Genomic DNA, 22,608 nt, shown 5'->3' on the forward strand with positions numbered 1-22,608 from the left:
ATCGGTATGCGCCCGTTCAGTTGCATGCGGATGCACAACATGTTGGCTTTGGGGAGTTGATAATGACTAACAGCGCTCAACTGCGACACATGAGGGGCGCCGGTAGTCGAAGCCGTACTCGCGGATGCACAACATGTTGGCTTTGGGGGAGTTGATAGTAACTAACAGCGCTAACTCGACACATGAGCGCGCCGGTAGTGCGAAGCCGTACTGCGGATGCACAACATGTTGTTGGCTTTGGGGAGTTGATAGTAACTAACGGCGCTCAACTGCGACACATGAGGGCGCCGGTAGTGCGAAGCCGTACTCGCGGATGCACAACATGTTGGCTTTGAGTTGATAGTAACTAACGGCGCTCAACTGCGACACATGGGGGCGCCGGTAGTGCGAAGCCGTACTCGCAGATGCACAACATGTTGGCGGGAGTTGATAGTAACTAACAGCGCTCAACTGCGACACATGAGGCGCCGGTAGTGCGAAGCCGTCTCGCGGATGCACAACATGTTGGCTTTGGAGTTGTAGTAACTAACAGCGCCAACTGCGACACAGAGGGCGCCGAGGTGCAAGCCGTACTCGCGGATGCACAACATGTTGGCTTTGGGGAGTTGATAGTAACTAACAGCTCAACTGCGACATGAGGGCGCCGAGTGCGAAGCCGTACTCGCGGATGCACAACATGTTGGCTTTGGGAGTTGATAGTAACTAACAGCGCTCAACTGCGACACATGAGGGCGCCGGTGAGTGCGAAGCCGTACTCGCGGATGCACACATGTTGGCTTTGGGGAGTTGATAGTAACTAACGGCGCCCAACTGCGACACATGAGGGCGCCGTAGTGCGAAGCCGTACTCGCGGATGCACAACATGTTGGCTTTGGGGGAGTTGATAGTAACTAACGCTCAACTGCGACACATGAGGGGCGCCGTAGTGCGAAGCCGTACTCGCGGATGCACAACATGTTGGCTTTGGGGAGTTGATAGTAACTAGGCGCTCAACTGCGACACATGAGGGGCCCGTAGTGAAGCCGTACTCACCGATGCACAACATTTGGCTTTGGGGGTTGATAGTAACTAACAGCGCTCCTGCGACACATGAGGGCGCCAGTGAGTCGAAGCCGTACTCGCGGATGCACAACATGTTGGCTTTGGGAGTTGATAGTAACTAAGGCGCAACTGCGACACATGGGGCGCCGGATGCAAGCCTACTCGCGGATGCACACATGTTGGCTTTGGGGGAGTTGATAGTAACTAACGGCGCTCAACTGCGACACATGAGGGCGCCGGTAGTGCGAAGCCGTACTCGCGGATGCACAACATGTTGGCTTTGAGAGTTGATAGTAACTACCGCTCCTCGACATGAGGGCGCCGTAGTGCGAAGCCGTACTCGCGATGCACAATGTTGGCTTTGGGGGAGTTGATAGTAACTAACAGCGCTCAACTGCGACACATGAGGGCGCCGGTAGTGCGAACCGTACTCGCGGATGCACAACATTTTGGCTTGGGGTTGATAGTAACTAACGGCATGCGACACGATAGGGCGCCGGTAGTGCGAAGCCGTACTCGCGGATGCACAACATGTTGGCTTTGGGGAGTTGATAAATAACGGCGCTCAACTGCGACACATGAGGGGCGCGTGGTACGAAGTCGCTCCGTAAAACCGATTGGTTCTATTTTTGACACACAGTTGATAGTAACTATTATACTGGACTATGAATCTGAGTTCTAGCTAAAATAGCCAAAAAAATTTTGCTTTAGGAAAGCTTCTAGTTGTCGACTAAGCGTGACTAATCAGGACGGCAGGGCTATGATCCAGTATCCCAAAATTAAATATGTTTTCAGGGGATGTTGGAATGCGATTTTGAGGTGAAGCAAACTTTCGATGCAGAATCAAGACCCATATTAGAAGGCGTGCAAAACTGTACTCGCGGATGCCAACATGTTGGCTTTGGGGGTTAATAGTAACTAACGGCGCTCCTGCGACATGAGGGCGCCGGTAGTGACCGTACTCGCGGATGCACAACATGTTGGCTTTGGGAGTTGATAGTAACTAACGAGCGCTCAACTGCGACACATGAGGGCGCCGGTAGTGCGAAGCCGTACTCGCGGATGCACAACATGTTGGCTTTGGGGGTTGATGGTAACTAACAGCGCCCAACTCGACACAGGAGGGGCAGGTGAAGCCGTACTCGCGGATGCACAACATGTTGGCTTTGGGAGTTGATGTAACTAACGGCGCTCAACTGCACGGGCGCCGGTGGTGCAAGCCGTACTCGCGGATGCACAACATGTTGGCTTTGGGGAGTTGATAGTAATAGCGCTCAACTGCGACATGAGGGCGCCGGTAGTGCGAAGCCGTACTCGCGATGCCAACATGTTGGCTTTGGGGAGTTGATAGTAACTGGCGCTCAACGCTCGACACATGAGGGCGCCGGTAGTGCGAAGCCGTACTCGCGGATGCACAACATGTTGGCTTTGGGGAGTTGATAACTAACGGCTCCTGCGACACATGAGGGCGCCGTAGTGCAAGCCGTACTCGCGGATGCACAACATGTTGGCTTTGGGGGATTGATAATACGCGCGCTAACTGCGACACATGAGGGCGCCGGTGGTGAAAGCCGTACTCGCAGATGCACAACATGTTGGCTTTGGGGGAGTTGATAGTAACAGCGCTCAACTGCGACACATGAGGGCGCGGTAGTGCGAAGCCGTCTGCGGATGCACAATATGTTGCTTTGGGGAGTTGATAGTAACTAACAGCGCCCAGCTGCGACACATGAGGGCGCCGGTAGTGCGAACGTACTCGCGGATGCACAACATGTTGGCTTTGGGGAGTTGATAGTAACTAACGGCTCCTGCGCACATGAGGGCGCCGGTAGTGAAGTCGTACTAATAAAACCGATTGGTTTTATTTTTATACACACGGTTGATAGTAACTATTATACTGGACCTAGAGGCGAATCTGAGTTTCAATTAGCTAAATAGACCAAAACAAATTTTGCTTTATAAAAGCTTCTTAGTTTCGACTAAGCGTGACTAATCAGGACGCAGGGCTGTATGATCGATATCCCAAAATTAAATATGTTTTCAGGGGATTTGGAATGCGATTTTAGGTGAGCAATAAAGCTTTCGATGCAGAATCAAGACCCATATTAGAAGGCAAAACACACTCGCGGATGCACAACATGTTGGCTTTGGGGAGTTAATAGTAACCGGCGCTCAACTGCGACACATGGAGCGCCGGTGGTCGAAGCCGCTCGCGGATGCACAACATGTTGGCTTTGGGGAGTTGATAGTAACTAACAGCGCTCAACTGCAATGAGGGGCGCCGGTAGTGCGAAGCAGCTCGCGGATGCACAACATGTTGGCTTTGGGGAGTTGATGGAACTAACGGCGCCCTGCGACATGAGGGCCGGTAGTCGAAGCCGTACTCGCGGATGCACAACATGTTGGCTTTGGGGAGTTGATAGTAACTAACAGCGCCTCCTGCGACACTGGGGCGCCGGTAGTGCGAAGCCGTGCTCGCGATGCACAACATGTTGCTGGGGGAGTTGATAGTAACTAACAGCGCTCAACTGCGACACATGAGGGCGCCGGTAGTGCGAAGCCGTACTCGCAGATGCACAACATGTTGGCTTTGGGGGAGTTGATAACTAGCAACTCAGCTGCGACACATAGGGGCGCCGTGAGTCGAAGCCATACTCGCGGATACAACATGTTGGCTTTGGGGAGTTGATGATAACTAACAGCGCCCAACTGCGACACATGAGGGCGCCGGTGGTGCGAAGCCGTACTCGCGGATGCACAACATGTTGGCTTTGGGGAGTTGATAGTAACTAACGGCGCTCAACTGCGACATGAGGGCGCCGGTAGTGCGAAGCCGTACTCGCGGATGCACAACATGTGGCTTTGGGGAGTTGATGTAACTAACGCGCTCAACTGCGACACATGAGGGCGCCGGTAGTGCGAAGCCGTACTCGCGGATGCGATATTGGCTTTGGGGGAGTTGATAGTAACTAACAGCAACTGCGACACATGAGGCGCCGGTAGTGCGAAGCCGTACTCGCGGATGCACAACATGTTGGCTTTGGGGGTTGATAGTAACTGGCGCTCAACTGCGACACATGAGGGCGCCGGTGGTGCGAAGCCGTCATGCGGATGACACTGTTGCTTGGGGAGTTGATAGTAACTAACGGCGCTCAACTGCGACACATGGGGGCGCCGGTGAGTGCGAAGCCGTACTCGAGATGCACAACATGTTGGCTTTGGGGGAGTTGATGGTAACTAACAGCGCTCAACTGCGACCATGAGGGCGCCGGTAGTGCGAAGCCGTACTCGCGGATGCACAACATGTTGGCTTTGGGGAGTTGATGTACTAACGGCGCAACTGCGACACATGGGGGCGCCGGTAGTGCGAAGCCGTACTCGCGGATGCACATGACTGGGGGAGTTGATAGTAACTAACGGCGCTCAACTGCGACACATGAGGGCGCGGTAGTGCGAAGCCGTACTCGCGGATGCACAACATGTTGGCTTTGGGGGAGTTGATAGTAACTAACGGCTCAGCACACATGAGGGCGCCGGTATTGCGAAGCCGTACTCGAGATGCACAACATGTGCTTTGGGGTTGATAGTAACTAACGCTCAACTGCGACATGAGGGGCGCCGGTGAGTGCGAAGCCGTACTCGCGATGCACAACATGTTGGCTTTGGGGGAGTTGATGAGTAACGCTGCGCCCAGCTGCATGAGGGCGCGTGGTGCGAAGCCGTACTCGCGGATGCACACATGTTGGCTTGGAGTTGATAGTAACTAACGCGCTCCTGCGACACATGAGGGCGCCAGAGTGCGAATCGTACCGTAAAACCGATTGGTTTACTATTTTGTACACAGTTGATAGTAACTTATACTGAGACCTGAAGGCGAATCTGAGTTTCAATTGCTAAAATAGCCAAAACAAATTTTGCTTTAGTAAAGCTCTTATACTGCTTGACTAATCAGGACAGGGGCTGTATGATCCAGTATCCCAAATTAAATATGTTTTCAGGGGATGTTGGAATGCGATTTTAGGTGAGCAATGAAACTTTCGAGGAATCAAGACCCATATTAGAAGGCGGTGCAAAACTGTACTCGCGGATGCACACATGTTGGCTTTGGGGGTTAATAGTAACTAACGGCGCTCTGACACGCAATAGGCGCCGGTGGAAAGCCGTACTCGCGATGCACAACATGTTGGCTTTGGGGAGTTGATAGTAACTAACAGCGCTCAACTGCGACACATGGGGGCGCCGTAGTGAAGCCGTACTCGCGGATGCACAACATGTGGCTTTGGGGGAGTTGATGGTAACTAACAGCGCCCAACTGCGACACATGAGGGCGCCGGTGCAGAGCCGTACTCGCGGATGCACAACATGTTGGCTTTGGGGAGTTGATGTAATAACGGCGCTCAACTCAACATGAGGGGCGCCGGTAAAGCCGTACTCGCGGATGCACAACATGTTGCTTTGGGGAGTTGATAGTAACTAACAGCGCTCAACTGCGACACAGGGGGCGCCGGTATGCGAAGCCGTACTCGCAGATGCACAACATGTTGGCTTTGGGGAGTTGATAGTAACTAACAGCGCTCAACTGCGACACATGAGGGCGCCGGTAGTGAAGCACTGCGGATGCACAACATGTTGGCTTTGGGGGAGTTGATAGTAACTAACGGCGCCCTGCGACACATGAGGGCGCCGTAGTCGAAGCCGTACTCGCGGATGCACAACTTGTTGGCTTTGGGAGTTGATAACTAACGGCGCTCAACTGCGACACATGAGGGCGCCGGTAGTGCGAAGCTACTCGCGGATGCACAACATGTTGGCTTTGGGGAGTTGATAGTAACTAACGGCGCTCAACTGCGACACAGAGGGCGCCGTAGTGCGAAGCCGTACTCGCGGATGCACAACATGTTGGCTTTGGGGGAGTTGATGGTAACTAACGGCGCCCAACTGCGACACATGAGGGCGCCGGTAGTGAAGCCGCTCGCGGATGCACAACATGTTCTGGGGGAGTTGATAGTAACTAACAGCTCAACTGCGACACATGAGGGGCGCCGTAGTGCGAAGCCGTACTCGCGGATGCACAACTGTTGGCTTTGGGGAGTTGATAGTAACAACAGCGCTCACTGCGACACGAGGGCGCCGGTAGTGCGAAGCCGTACTCGCAGATGCACAACATGTTGGCTTTGGGGGAGTTGATAGTAACTAACACGCTGCGACACATGGGGGCGCCGGTAGTGCGAAGCCGTACTCGCGGATGCACAACATGTTGGCTGGGGGAGTTGATAGTAACGCGCAACCGACACTAGAGGGCGCCGGTAGTGCGAAGCCGTACTCGCGGATGCACAACATGTTGGCTTTGGGGAGTTGATAGTAACTAACAGCGCTCAACTGCGACACATGAGGCGCCGGTAGTGCGAAGCCGTACTCGCGGATGCACAACATGTGGCTTTGGGGAGTTGATAGTAACTAACAGCGCTCAACTGCGACACATGAGGCGCCGGGTGCAAGCCGTACTCGCAGATGCACAACATGTTGGCTTTGGGGAGTTGATAGTAACTAACAGCGCTCAACTCGACACATGGGGGCGCCGGTGGTCGAAGCCACTCGCGGATGCACACATGTTGCTTTGGGGGAGTTGATAGTAACTAACAGCGCCCAGCTGCGACACATGAGGGCGCCGAGTGCGAAGCCGCTCGCGGATGCACAACATGTTGGCTTTGGGGAGTTGATAGACTAACGGCGCTCAACTGCGACATAGAGGCGCCGGTAGTGAAGTCGTACCGTAAAACCGATTGGTTTACTATTTTGACACAGTTGATAGTAACTATTATACTGAGACCTATGAAGGCGAATCTGGGTTTCAATTAGCTAAAATGAGCCCAAATTTTGCTGTGTAAGCTTCTTGGTTGTCGACTAAGCGTGACTAATCAGGACGCAGGCTGTATGATCCGATGTCCCAAAATTAAATATGTTTTCAGGGGATGTTGGAATGCGATTTTGGTGAGCAATAAGAAACTTCGATGCAGAATCAAGACCCATATTAGAAGGCAGCAAAACTGTACTCGCGGATGCACAACATTTGGCTTTGGGGAGTTAATAGTAACTAACGGCGCTCAACTGCGAGAAGGCGCCGTGGTACTGACCGTATCGCGGATGCACAACATGCTTTGGGAGTTGATAGTAACGCGCTCACTGCGACACATGAGGGCGCCGGTGTGAAGCCAGCTCGGGATGCACAACATGTTGGCTTTGGGGGAGTTGATGGTAACTAACAGCGCCCAACTGCGACTGAAAGGGCGCCGGTAGTGCGAAGCCGTACTCGCGATGCACAACATGTTGGCTTTGGGGAGTTGATAGTAACTAACAGCGCTCAACTCGACACGAGGGGCGCCGTGAGTGCGAAGCCGTACTCGCGGATGCACAACATGTTGGCTTTGGGGAGTTGATAGTAACTAACAGCGCTCAACTGCGACACATGAGGGCGCCGGTAGTGCGAAGCCGTACTCGCAGATGCACAACATGTTGGCTTTGGGGAGTATGTAACTAACAGCGCTCAACTGCGACACGAGGGCGCCGGTAGTAGACCGTACTCGCGGATGCCAACATGTTGGCTTTGGGGGAGTTGATAGTAACTAACAGCGCCCAAGCGACAGCCGAGGGCGCCGGTAGTGCGAAGCCGTACTCGCGGATGCACAACATGTTGGCTTTGGGGAGTTGATGGTAACTAACGGCGCTCAACTGCGACACATGAGGGCGCCGGTAGTGCGAAGCCGTATGCGATGCCATATGTGGCTTTGGGAGTTGATGGTAACTAACAGCGCTCAACTGCGACACATGAGGGGCGCCGGTAGTGCGAAGCCATGCTCGCGGATGCACAACATGTTGGCTTTGGGGGAGTTGATAGTAACACGGCGCCCAACTGCGACACATGAGGGCGCGGTGGTGAAGCCGTACTCGCGGATGCACAACATGTTGGCTTTGGGAGTTGATAGTAACTAACGGCGCTCAACTGCGACACATGAGGGCGCCGGTAGTGCGAAGCCGACTCGCGGATGCACAACATGTTGCTTTGGGGAGTTGATAGTAACCTGGCGCTCCTGCGACACATGAGGGCGCCGTAGTGCGAAGCCGTACTCGCAGATGCAACATATGTTGGCTTTGGGGAGTTGATAGTAACTAACAGCGCTCACTGCGACACTGGGGGCGCCGGTAGTGCGAAGCCGACTCGCGGATGCACAACATTTGGCTTTGGGGAGTTGATAGTAACTAACAGCGCCCAACTGCGACACATGGGGGGCGCCGGTAGTGCGAAGCCTACTCGCGGATGCACAACATGTTGGCTTTGGGGAGTTGATAGTAACTAACAGCGCTCAACTGCGACACATGAGGGCGCCGGTAGTGCGAAGCCGTACTCGCGGATGCACAACATGTTGCTTGGGGGAGTTGATAGTAACTAACGGCGCTCAACTGCGACACATGAGGGCGGAGTGCAAGCCGACTCGCAGATGCACAACATGTTGGCTTTGGGGGAGTTGATGCTAACGCTCAACTGCGACCATGAGGGCGCCGGTATTGCGAAGCCGTACTCGCGGATGCACAACATGTTGGCTTTGGGGAGTTGTGGTAACTAACGCGCCCAGCTGCGACACATGAGGGCGCCGGTATTGCAGGCCGTACTCGCGGATGCACAACATGTTGGCTTTGGGGGAGTTGATAGTAACTAACGGCGCTCAACTGCGACACATGGGAGGCGCCGGTAGTGCGAAGTAAAACCGATTGGTTTACTATTTTTGACACACAGTTGATAGTAACTATTAACTGAGACCACATGAAGGCAGTCTGGCAATTAGCTAAAATGACCAAAACAAATTTTTGCTTTAGTAAACTTCTGTTGTCGACTAAGCGTGACTAATCAGGACAGGGCTGTATGATCCAGTATCCCAAAATTAAATATGTTTCAGGGATTTGGAATGCGATTTAGGTGAGCAATAAGAAACTTTCGATAGAATCAAGACCCATATTAGAGAAGGATGCAAAACTGTACTCGCGGATCAACATGTTGGCTTTGGGAGTTAATAGTAACTCAGCGCTCAACTGCGACACATGAGAGCGCCGGTAGTGCAAGCCAATACTCCGGATCAACGGCTTGGAGTTGATAGTAACTAACAGCGCTCAACTGCGACACATGAGGGCGCCGGTATGCGAAGCGTACTCGCGGATGCACAACATGTTGGCTTTGGGGGAGTTGATAATAACAGCGCAACTCGACACATGACCCGGTAGTGCGAAGCCAGCTCGCGGATCACAACATTTGGCTTTGGGGAGTTGATAGTAACTAACAGCGCTCAACTGCGACATGAGGGCGCCGGTAGTGCGAAGCCGTACTCGCGGATGCACAACATGTTCTTTGGGGAGTTGATGCTAACAGCGCTCACTGCGACACATGGGGGCGCCGAGTGGTGAAGCCGTACTCGCGGATGCACAACATGTTGGCTTTGGGGAGTTGATAGTAACAGCGCTCACTCGACACATGAGGGCGCCGTAGTGCGAAGCCAGCTGCTCAACTGTATTTGGCTTTGGGGGAGTTGATGTAACTAACAGCGCTCAACGCGCACATGAGGGCGCCGGTAGTGCAAGCCGTCTCGCGATGCACAACATGTTGGCTTTGGGGAGTTGATGTAACTAACGGCCAACTGCGACACATGAGGGCGCCGGTAGTGCGAAGCCGTACTCGCAGATGCACAACATGTTGGCTTTGGGGAGTTGATAGTAACTAACAGCGCTCAACAGCACATGAGGGCGCCGGTAGTGCGAAGCCGTACTCGCGGATGCACAACATGTTGGCTTTGGGGAGTTGATAGTAACTAACGCGCCCAGCTGCGACACATGAGGGCGCCGGTAGTGCGAAGCCGTACTCACGTGCACAACATGTTGCTTTGGGGGAGTTGTAGTAACTAACAGCGCTCAACTGCGACACATGAGGGCGCCGGTAGTGCGAATCGTACCGTAAAACCGATTGGTTTACTTTTTGTACACGTTGATAGTAACTACAGGACCTGAAGCGAATCTGAGTTTCAATTAGCTAAAATAGACCAAAACAAATTTTTGCTGGAAGCTTCTAGTTGTCGACTAAGCGTGACTAATCAGGACGCAGCTGTATGATCGAGTATCCCAAAATTAAATATGTTTCAGGGATGTTGGATGATTTAGGTGAGCAATAAGAAACTTCGATGCAGAATCAAGACCCATATTAGAAGGCAGTGCAAAACTGTACTCGCGGATGCACAACATGTTGGCTTTGGGGATTAATAGTAACTAACAGCGCTCAACTGCGACATGAGAGCGCCGGTATGCGAAGCCGTACTCGCGGATGCACAACTGTTGGCTTTGGGGAGTTGATAGTAACTAACGGCGCTCAACTGCGACACATGAGGGCGCCGTAGTGCGAAGCCGTACTCGCGGATGCACAACATGTTGGCTGGGGGAGTTGATAGAACTAAGCGCCCAACTGCGACACTGAGGGCGCCGTAGTGCGAAGCCGTACTCATGCGATACTGTATTTGGCTTTGGGGGAGTTGATAGTAACTAACAGCGCTCAACTGCGACACATGAGGGCGCCGGTAGTGCGAAGCCGTACTCGCGGATGCACAACATGTTGGCTTTGGGGAGTTGATAGTAACTAACAGCGCTCAACTGCGACACATGAGGGGCGCCGGTATGAAGCCGTACTCGCAGATGCACAACATGTTGGCTTTGGGGAGTTGATGGTAACTAACGAGCCTCAACTGCGACACATGAGGGCGCCGGTAGTGCGAAGCCGTACTCGCGGATGCACAACATGTTGGCTTTGGGGAGTTGATAGTAACTAACAGCGCCCACATGCGACACATGAGGGCGCGTAGTGCGAAGCCGTACTCGCGGATGCACAACATGTTGGCTTTGGGGGAGTTGATAGTAACTAACAGCGCTCACTGCGACACATGAGGGCGCCGTAAGTGCAATACTCGCGGATGCACAACATTTGGCTTTGGGGAGTTGATAGACACTAACAGCGCTCAACTGCGACACATGAGGGCGCCGGTAGTGCGAAGCCGTACTCGCGATGCAACATGTTGGCGGGGAGTTGATAGTAACTAACGCACTGCAAGCACATGAGGGCGCCGGTAGTGCGAAGCCGTACTCGGATGCACAACATGTTGGCTTTGGGGAGTTGATAGTAACTAACAGCGCTCAACTGCGACACATGAGGGGCCGGTGATGCGAAGCCGTACTCGCGGATGCACAACATGTTGGCTTTGGGGAGTTGATAGTAACTAACAGCGTCAACTGCGATGAGAGGCGCCGGTAGTGCGAAGCCGTACTCGCGGATGCACAACATGTTGGCTTTGGGAGTTGATAGTATAACAGCAACTCAGCAGACATGAGGGCGCCGGTAGTGCGAACCGTACTCGCGGATGCACATGTTGGCTTTGGGGGTTGATGTAACTAACAGCGCCCAACTGCGACACATGAGGGCGCCGGTGGTGCGTAGCCTCGCGGATGCACAACATGTTGGCTTTGGGGAGTTGATAGTAACGCGCTCCCTGCGACATGAGGGCGCCGGTAGTGCGAGCCGTCATGATGCACAACATGTTGGCTTTGAGTTGATAGTAACTAACGCGCTCAACTGCGATGAGGGCGCCGGTAGTGCGAAGCCGTACTCGCAGATGCACAACATGTTGGCTTTGGGGAGTTGATAGTAACTAACAGCGCTCAACTGCGACATGAGGGCGCCGTAGTGCGAAGCCGTACTCGCGGATGCACAACATGTTGGCTTTGGGGAGTTGATAGTAACTAACGCGCCCAGCTGCGACACATGAGGGCGCCGGTAGTGCAAGCCGTACTCGCGGATGCACAACATGTTGGCTTTGGGGAGTTGATAGTAACTAACAGCGCTCACTGCGACACATGAGGGCGCCGTAGTGCGAGATCGTACCGTAAAACCGATTGGTTTACTATTTTTGTACACAGTTGATAGTAACTATTATACTGAGACCTATGAAGGCGAATCTGAGTTTCAATTGCTAAAATAGACCAAAACAAATTTTTGCTTTAGGAAAGCTTCATTGTCGACTAAGCGTGACTAATCAGGACGGCAGGGCTGTGAGTCCGAGTATCCCAAAATTAAATTGTTTCAGGGATGTTGGAATGCGATTTTAGGTGAGCAATAAGAACTTCGATGCAGAATCAAGACCCATATTAGAAGGCGTGCAAACTGTACTCGGATGCACAACATGTTGGCTTTGGGGAGTTAATAGTAACCAACTCAACTGCGACACATGGAGCGTAGTGCGAATTACTCGCGGATGCACAACATTTGGCTTTGGGAGTTGATAGTAACTAACAGCGCTCAACTGCGACACATGAGGGCGCCGGTATGCGAAGCCGTACTCGCGGATGCACAACATGTTGGCTTTGGGGAGTTGATAGTACTAACAGCGCAACTGCGACAATGAGGGCGCCGGTAGTGCGAAGCCATGCTCGCGGATGCACAACATGTTGGCTTTGGGGAGTTATAGTAACAGCGCTAACTGCGACACATGAGGGGGCGCCGTAGTGCGAAGCCAGCTCGCGGATGCACAACATGTTGGCTTTGGGGAGTTGATAGTAACTAACAGCGCTCAACTCGCGACATGAGGGCGCCGGTAGCAAGCCGTACTCGCGGATGCACAACATGTTGGCTTTGGGGAGTTGATGGTAAGCGCTCAACTGCGACACGAGGGGCGCCGGTAGTGCGAAGCCATGCTCGCGGATGCACAACATGTTGGCTTTGGGGAGTTGATAGTAACTAACGCGCCCAACTGCGACACATGAGGGCGCCGGTAGTGCGAATTACTCGCGGATGCACAACATGTTGGCTTTGGGGAGTTGATAGTAACTAACAGCGCTCAACTGCGACACATGAGGGCGCCGGTAGTGCGAAGCCGTACTCGCGGATAACATATGTTGGCTTTGGGGAGTTGATAGTAACTAACGGCGCTCAACTGCGACACATGAGGCGCCGTAGTGCGAAGCCGTACTCGCAGATGCACAACATGTTGGCTTGGGGAGTTGATAGTAACTAACAGCTCAACTGCGACACATGAGGGCGCCGTATGCGAAGCCACTCGCGGATGCACAACATGTTGGCTTTGGGGAGTTGATAAGCTAACAGCGCCCAACTGCGACACGAGGGCGCCGGTAGTGCAACCGTACTCGCGGATGCACAACATGTTGGCTTGAGTTGATAGTAACTAACAGCGCTCAACTGCGCGACATGAGGGCGCCGGTAGTGCGAAGCCGTACTCGCGGATGCACAACATGTGGCTTTGGGGAGTTGATAGTAACTAACAGCGCTCAACTGCGACACAGGGCGCCGGTAGCGAAGCGTACTGCAGATGCACAACATGTTGGCTTTGGGGAGTTGATAGTAACAGCCTCAACTGCGACACATGAGGGCGCGGTAGTGCGAACCGTACTCGCGGATGCACAACATGTTGGCTTTGGGGATTGATAGTAACTAACGCGCCCAGCTGACATATGAGGCGCCGGTAGAACCGTACTCGCGGATGCACATGTTGGCTTTGGGGAGTTGATAGTAACAAGCGCTCAACTGCGACACATGAGGGCGCCGGTAGTGCGAAGTCGTACCGTAAAACCGATTGGTTTACTATTTTTGTACACAGTTGATAGTAACTATTATACTGAGACCTATGAAGGCGAATCTGAGTTTCAATTGCTAAAATAGACCAAAACAAATTTTTGCTTTAGTAGAAAGCTTCTTGTTTCGACTAAGCGTGACTAATCAGGACGGCAGGGCTGCTCTGACTAAATGATAAATAAAATTCCAATCATTTAGTTTAAGTTACTGTAACTAGCGCTCTAACTCTGTTATTAGTTCAATTCTAATAACGAACCATTAGGCAAAGTTGTAGAAAAACCTTCGCACTAGAAGTCCACCATACAATATATTTTAAAATTAAGCTTCTGGAATGTGTTATTGACAAACTACTAAATGATTGAAAGCAAATTACTGAATGATCGTTAACATCCTTGATTAAAAGTAAAACATTCGGGTAGCATTAATATCTCTATAAATCGTTGAGTAAGTTAAGTTGAGTTTTATTTGTCCAATTACGATAACATTGGAAATTCAAAGAAGCCCACCGTGAGGAACTGTAGCCTAACTAGCGGGCACCCAAACCCATTGAGTGATATCAGACTATAATCAATGATCAACTCTATATACGGTGACATGGATATGTCCAAGTTTTCCCACACGCTCGGAAAATATATCTACGTTCGAGTAATGTAAATAAACTCCACTGGCTAATTGATAACTCAGTTTGGAGTGGAATAAATTATTCTAATAGAGGATAGCGGTAGGATTAGCCCATCGAATGGGTGGACCCGGAAAGTTAAGCTAATGAAATTTTGATGAGAGGCGTGAGAATTGTGTTAAAAAGGGGATTAGATATTTATGCGTCCGATGCGAAAAGCACTTCTAATTTAGGACGATAGCCCCGGGGAATTGTGTAATTAAAAGCCTTTCGATGGGGTTTCGGTTCCAATACCAGGGCATGGCAAATTCATTTACAAACGGAAAATTTATTGAAGTAATGTGTGTCAGCAGTAATTTAGAAACGAGCATTCCACGTTGCTAACTAAATTCTATATCTATTAATTGCAGGCCGCTTCTCCACGATGGGAACCTCAGATATCAGTGTTGTGCGAATCGGGTCAGACGTATCACCCACAGTACCTTTCAGAGGAGGGTAGATGGTCGACGGATTTAACCATCAAAGTGCCCGGTTCGACGTGTTTACGGGATAAAATGGATCTATTGGACTATTGTAAAAAGGTAAGTGAAATTCATCACACACTTCTTATGCAGGTGAACAGAATCGAGCCTGCAGAGGCAGTTCCATTTCGTACGGTTCCTCAAAAGTTTCTTCATCACTAGTGTCCAGCAAATTCAACTCACTGTTTGGTAGACTGAATTCCCAATCCTCAGTAACAATCTCGTTGAAAATATCGAACTTAAAGGGCACCACCCTCTCCTGCGTAAGAACTGTGCAATCAATTCGATTACCGGCAAGCAGAAGAGTCTTAATATAATCCAATTCTGCCAGCGCAGCCTCAGTAACATTTTCTATAAAATTCTCCTCGAACGAGCAGTACTTCAACCGTCTAAGCTTCGAAATTGTCGTGTGTATGCCGTTGAATCGATTTCGTGCCATATTCAGATGGGTTAAATTGGCAAGCTTGGCGAAGGACCCGGGTAGAGTATCGATTCCATTATTTTCCAATGAAAGCCACTTCAAGCGCCTCAGTTCACCGAACGACTCCGGCAAGGCCTTCAGTCGATTATTTCGAGCACCGAACGTTTTGAGCTTTCGCAATACGCCGATCTGCTCCGGCAGTTGCTCCAACAGCATATCGTTACACCAGAGAGTAATTAGATTTTTCAATTTGCCGATGGAATCGGGTAGGTGGTCTATCGGATTGGCTCCAATGTTTAGAAATTCGACAAACTTCAGCTCGCAAAGCTCCTCCGGGAATTCGCTCAATTCGTTGTCGTTCAGCGTTAGGTAGCGGAGAAAAATCAGCGAATGAAGGCCCGTGATTGATGCCGATGAGATAAAATTGCCATCGAGGGACAGCTTCGAGAGAAAGGTACACGCTGCCAGCGCTGGTGGGACGGTCTTTATCTTGGATCGGGAGAGATTTAATTTTCTGCCGTTTTCCTCGATACATTTGTCGACCAGGTAGCACACGTAGTGGAAACGAATTTTGTCCTCCACGTTCGACATTATTTGATTTAATTTTGAAGTCATTTTAGATTTTATAAAATACTAGTTGAATCCATACCCGGCTTCACTCGGAATATTGGATAAAATTGATAAATACCGTAATAGAAATCAGTAGCAGCTGTAAATACAGTAGTAGAACAAATGTCAAACGATGTGCAAATTTTAGGGCCGCACTCTAGATCAATTTCCGTGCAACTATGGTGATTTTTTTTTTAAACTCATAACAGTCTTTTTTGAATGTGGTCCATATAGGTCCATATTTGTGCACAGAAAATTCATCATTTTACCAAATTTATTTATCATTGAAATAAAGTTATGGATCAAATGACCGAAATTAAGGATCATATTAATGAAATTATGGATCATCATCACGATAAAAATTGCGCAAATTTGAAGTTTTATGGATCATTTCATTATTCATTATTAAGGATCATTTTCCCCAAAGATTTATGGATCATTTGTCATACATTTTTCTTGACCATGTTCAAAGAAACATATGCCGTACTGTTCTTTTGGATTTACGAAATAATCAGGTTTTATTTATGCATAATTTCCGTCTTTATTGTTTATATGCAAAAGTATGTTTTGCCAAAAAAAAACTTGAGGTTGCTAAGTGTAGGGCAAGTAAGCCATATGGGAAAGTGAGCCACCCGACATTTATTCTGTAAAATATGTATTAAACGAACCCAGCAGGTATACAGATAGATTAAATCGTACCGTTTTAACTCAAATTTTGAACATAACTCATATTCCGAATACTGGCATGGAGCGCCCATAATTGAAATTACCATTGATTTTAGATATATGGAGGATCAAGACTACAAATGAGTTCAATATCCTATGGAAAGAATTATGCGATAACCGTTGAAATGGCCATAAAAAGCGAGAGTTCGGATTTCTAATCTAATCTAATCTCATACTTGCGTAGCCAATACTTGAAAACAACCTGGAAAGTGACGGTTTCTGAACTCCGTCATTTTTCTTTTCATACGGCCAGGCCAACTACCGTAGTATAGTATGTACCGCAAAGAAGACTCCTAGATATTGAGCGACTTCAGTAATACCAAAAGTCACTCAATAGCTTAGAATCGAAGGGAAAGGAATAAAGCGTGTACCTCCCGTACCAAACGCTTCCAAATATATAAGCACCTAATATAAAACTAATACAAATTGTGGCGTGTTTATGTTTGTATGTTTATGTGTGTGTATGTGTGTTTTTAAGTGTACAGAGATAGACAAAAGCATTCATCATGTTTTCATATAGATTACTATGAAAACATGACGAATACTATGTCCATCAGTGTATGTATGTATATGTGAATGTATGTGCGTTTGTGTGGGTGCGTGCGTGTTTGAATATATTTACAGATTATCAAAGCCTTAGATCTTTTCCTCAGTTATCCTGCCGCTGAACATGTTTGAGCATTTAAATTGGCCTGATCACAGTATTAGCAAGGGCATTGCCCTTGATAATAATCGATCAGCCCATGCATGCACGAACATGCCCGCGTCTGTAACTAAGCATATGCGGTATTTCGAAAAATTTCGTTTCAGGTGGTTCGAAACGAAATTCCGCGGAATGTCGCGGAATTTGAGCATGGCGAAATCTGATTTTTTGATTTCGTTTCGTTTCGTAAAACTCCAAAAATTTCGTAAGAAAATATTAGCTTTTTACGAAATTTAACGGAATTTCGCGAAATTTCGAAACAAATTTAAGCTTATAACATACTTTATATTATCAAAAATTTCGGCTGCGCCACTGAACTGTTTTCAAAATTTTATGTTATTCAAATTTTTCTATTAACCCATACTAATAACCCCATTATGAGTCGACAAATACGTACCTATTTAGTTTTCTTCTTTAAAACGTTTTCAGTGTTTTGTTAGAAATGTTTAACAAAAAAACAAAAAGTATATTTAACTCAATTTTCGGGGCCGTTTTTTCACCTCCACTTAGGCCAAAAATGCAACATTTTACTTTCAAACAACAATTTGAATCTTATCTAGAAGTAAGAATTAAAAGTTCAGAGGATTGAAGATATTCCACACAACAATCAATAATCGGATAATTTTTTGATATTCTTTGACTTTTTGCACAACATGTAAGGAACATTGCAGAGTCGTGGGGATTTCTAGATATTCGCATGGAATATGCCTAAAAAATCCAGGACGATGGAAAAGATCAATAAAATTAGTGAAAGTTCTTTACTCATGATTGCTTTCAGCTCAAACTGTCCATAGCAGCTGTTTTTTGCACTGAACTGAAAGCATACTTTAATGCGAAACCGGGTAGAATCCAACTTCAAATCTACTCCACGCTTTTGGGAGTACACAAATTTTCAAAAATATCAAAGTTGCTTTTTTCTGAAGGTATATTCTTCTTAGGCGACTAACTGGCGCTTATTTTTTGTTGCAACTAGAAATAAGCCGAGGAATAGATTTTATTTTTTTACGCGCCGTACAACAAGGTAGATTAAGTATTGCTGCTCGATATTTGAAATCGAATTAGTACAATATGTTGCTCAACTCCTCTATAAAAGGTCGATTTTTCCATATGACAAAAAAAAATGTTTTTCGCATATAAATTCGAATCACCATTTGCTTTATAAATTTTGAATGCGATGGCCGATCGTATCCAAATTCAACAGTGAACAAGGATTTGACCCCTGTCGAATGCAATTTGTTGCCAGAAAATCTGTTGAAGAAAATTTTGCAGCAATCTTTGCATGCCTCATATGCAGAAATACAAATACAAAGGGCAAACAGACAATTATTCGACAGACAAAGGGCAAACAGACTCAGTTATTCGAACTTATTGTATATCAGACTATGGGTTTCCGAATCTCGTATAAAAAGTTTGGATTTGGAGTGAAATGATAGCCATTTGGTACATTTGTTAATTACTTCTCAAAATTATTATATCTCCATAAGAAGAAACCGCTGATGCTGCCATAAAAACTTTGCTATCACATTTCTGAAATACAATTTAAAATTGTTATACTTGTGCATTTTAGAAAGTTACGATTCTTAAGTCATTACTTAATATTGTAAACGGAGCGGTTGGTATGTCCCCGTTCTATGGCTTGAATGTGGAATCAAATTATGATTTGATTTTCACAGAACTTCTCCGACAACACTGCACAGTAGGCCTGGTCGCTTTTATCTTTGAACTACAAATTCATGATGTGCATCATAGTCTGCATATTTGTCAATACTTGTGTTCATACTGACAAGAGAAATAATAAAAATAGTCGATTCTAACATTTTTCATGATTCTTCCAAGACTTACTGATTTAAAACTGAACTGATATAAACTAGATCAGATTCGGGAGCACATGCTCCACAATGAATTTCTTTCAAAGCGATACGAATACTAATCTATTTGTATCTACTATCTATCTATTTGTATATACGTAAATATTAAATTTCTGTCTGTCTGACCCTTATAGACTCGAAAACTACTGAACCGATCGGAGTGAAATTTCGTATACAGGGGTTTTTCGGGCCGGGAAAGGTTCATAAGATGGTTCAAGACCTACTCTTTTTGAAAAAGGGGGTTCCAATACAAATGAAACCCAAATATTTACATAAGTAAGGAACTAATCAATCAAATGGAACCAAATGTGGCATGTGGGGGAGTTTTGATGACAAGAAATGTTTCAATGATGGGTTGACGTCTCCTCTGTCTTTCTAAACGTAGAGCAAAAATTAAAACTTATATTGTGAATGCAAAATAAAAGTTTGTGCTAACTAATCCATTTTGGGCGAGAGGAAGTTCTACGGGTCTGCTATTGATATATAAACGGAAAAGCGACGAGTCTGTTTCTTCTGTTACTAAAACTCTATTGGTCACAAAACCGTTATTTACCTTCGAAAAAATGAATTCAGATAATATAAAACCAATTCAATAAAAATTCCGCGGAAAAAATTTAAAATTTCGTTTCGTTCCGTGAAATTTCGAATTAAATGGACCTTGATTTCGTATCGTTTCGAAGTCTCGAAAGTAAATCTATATTTCGTTTCGTTCCGTTTCGAATCAACATAGACATTTAATATTTCGTTTCGTTTCGTTTCGTTAGGAAAAAGTGTGTTATCGCATACCCTTATCTGTAACATATTTATTATAGTTTTATTGCACTACACATTTGTTTCGACCGCGGTCACTGCACTGGGATGCCAGATAATATTCAGGGATGCCAGATGATATTTTCAAATGTCTTCACAGTCGTTTAAAAATGTCTTCAAATGTCTGCAATATTGAAATTATGATTATTATCAGCAAGAAACTTCAAAATCCAATTGGTTTGTAAATTTAATCATCACCTTTTTTATGCATATGTGTATAACGAGTTTCCCCTGAATTTTCTACTGAGTAGCCTATTTGGTAAAAATTCCACCGGATTTTTAAACTGAATTTCCACGTGGGATTCTTCCAAATTTCTTTTTAAAGAATACCCTGTAGAGATTCAAAACTTATTGTGAAATACTTGAAGAAACATCCAGAGAATTTTCTGAATTAACTTCCGTATAAAATTGTGGAGCGATTTCCGGATAAATTCCTAAGGGGCCCCATACACGCTCCGACGTGTTGTACAACTTTGACTCCACCCCCAAGAAATTTGGTTCGGTCGGAGTAAAGTCGGACCGTCTGTGGGCAAGTTGTACTGTCAAACAGTCGAACAACTTGTCCACAGACGATCCGACTTGGCTCCGACCGAACCAAATTTCCAGCCAAAGTTGTACAACACGTCGGACCGTGTGTGGGACCTCTAATGGAGCTTCTTTCTACTATTAAATACTAATTTCTTCTGGATGGTACTTAATGAGGAAATTTCTCGAGGAATTCCTGTTAGAACATCCAAAGGACTTACTGTAGCAATCATACTTCGAAAAATTCATTTAAATTTACATCCTGATGAATGCACAGAAAAGGAGCGGCCCGATTGACTCACATTTACGTCTGTTCTTAAAATTACACGACTGCATGAGCGCAAAAATAAATAAATGTGAGACATATTTTTACATCATGACGTGTGAATAAAATTCAGATTCTTATGACAGAAACACTGCTCTCGGCAGCAAGACTCGGGGGGATTGAAAATTTTTACTAGAAAAGAAAAAGGTCGTCGAAAAATAAACGCAAACAATATTTTCAATTTTATGTCGGATATTTAATTGTATATATTTAATTTACACGTATTGTACACTAATGTTTTTTATCATTCCTCCAATTTTCATAATTTGTTATCACCTCCGCAATTTTTTTTTTTTTGGACAAGCTCGATGACACTTGAAGCACTCTTCTGTAACAGACGATTTCCTGGCGTGTGGCGGTCGAACACTAATGCATGCACTTTTGCTTCCACAGAAACATGACATCTGTGTGAAAATTGAATAGTTATTTCTGGTGGCGCAATAATTCACGTTCGCAAGGATCGGAAACTACTTACCATAGTTATTTACGTAATTGATTTTGCAACCAATGAGGTGTGTGTTGCGGAACGAAATTACATTTCAGTTGTCCTCTTCGCTTCCTTTTTCTCCTGTGGATGAGAATAAAGAATTCTAGTGATTAGATAATTGTACTATGGATTGCACTCTTTCACAAACCTACCTTCAAACAGCTCACTACACAAATCAAAACTACGAGATTACTCCTGAGCTGGGGCATTGTTTTGCACTGAGCTGACGTTCAAGATTCATCACGTCGCGTCAATTCTGTCAAGATTCATGTAAATTTGTGTCTTATGGAAAATAATATAGCGGATTGAATCATCGTAAATGTAAATTTATAGTTTTCTCAATGTGCTCAAATTGATTGGCATTTCACATCGAAAAGAACATAAAGTTGAGTCGGATAAACGTTTAAATCATCAAATTATTCAGTCCAATCGCATTTCAGTCATATTTAAAGTTAATTATTTTTAAGAGTGAACTTCCGGAGAAATTGGAGGATTTTCAGGAGGAACTTCAGAAGAAATTCCTGTAGAAAGTTCAGGATGAATTCCGGAGGTTTTTTTAGACTTTATTTGAGTGCTTTTCTTAATTGTTAGAGTCCATCACTGAAAAATTCCGGAGGGATTTTCTGGAGGGATTCCTGAAGGATTTTCTTGATGAATTTCTGAAGGATATTACTGAAAGAATTTCCGGTGGTATTCCTGAAGAAACTTCCGGAAGAATTCTTGGAGGTAGTTCTGGATGATTTTTTGGAGAAGCTTCTTGAGGTATTACTGTATAATAGACTGGCCCAGGATACAAAAAGTCGTCAGATTCTACGGGGCACCCCCCAGGATTTTGCATTTAGATAAGAAAATCATTCTCTGAAAATTTCAGCCTGATCGGTTATTGCATAAGCTGGCGCAATTGATTTGAAGTTAATATGGGGATATTAGCCGAAATATATGGGAAAATACACCTCTGTTACTATTCCGTACAGGAAATTGGATGGAAGAGCCTGATTGAGCCCAGATTTGCAGGAAAGGAATTTAACATGCCAATAAACAATTCCACGTAAAATCCTACTATGATTAAATAAACTTTAAATTAGTTTTTAGCTGATTTATTCGGAGTTGGGTTGAGCATTTCGAAATTTATTAAATGCCATGAAAACATACGCATGTAATCGAAGGTAGCTGCGATATGTGGTCGGGGTTCATTCTTGGAGAATCTTCCAAAGGAATTCCTGGAGAAACTTCCAGGAGCTTCCGCATGAATTCCTGGGGAAATTTCGGATGAATTTCTTGAA

General features: G+C 46.7%; 2 protein-coding genes and 1 long non-coding RNA gene across 15 annotated transcripts in view; 1 reads left to right on the top strand and 2 right to left on the bottom strand.

Annotated features, from left to right (window-relative positions):
* LOC134224785 (amyloid-beta-like protein) overlaps nt 1-22,608 on the top strand; it is a 278,948-nt gene that overhangs the window by 60,207 nt on the left and 196,133 nt on the right. For all 13 annotated transcript variants that reach the window (XM_062704358.1, XM_062704360.1, XM_062704361.1 and 10 more), the window contains one exon: nt 14,741-14,911. In XM_062704358.1, the coding sequence (XP_062560342.1) occupies nt 14,741-14,911 (171 nt within the window). The remainder of the gene's footprint in view (nt 1-14,740; nt 14,912-22,608) is intronic.
* On the bottom strand, nt 14,919-16,039 carry LOC134224786 (leucine-rich repeat-containing protein 69-like). Its single transcript, XM_062704365.1, has one exon. It carries the CDS (start codon nt 15,885-15,887, stop codon nt 14,937-14,939), a length of 951 nt encoding a protein of 316 aa, XP_062560349.1. The 5' UTR covers nt 15,888-16,039; the 3' UTR covers nt 14,919-14,936.
* LOC134220347 (uncharacterized) lies at nt 21,039-21,591 on the bottom strand. Its single transcript, XR_009981868.1, has 3 exons — nt 21,478-21,591; nt 21,314-21,406; nt 21,039-21,242 (listed from the first exon to the last, which is right to left on the bottom strand). It is a non-coding gene; the product is annotated as an uncharacterized LOC134220347 (long non-coding RNA).

The sequence above is a fragment of the Armigeres subalbatus genome, chromosome 3 (assembly GCF_024139115.2).
Source record: "Armigeres subalbatus isolate Guangzhou_Male chromosome 3, GZ_Asu_2, whole genome shotgun sequence".
Taxonomy (NCBI): domain Eukaryota; kingdom Metazoa; phylum Arthropoda; class Insecta; order Diptera; family Culicidae; genus Armigeres; species Armigeres subalbatus.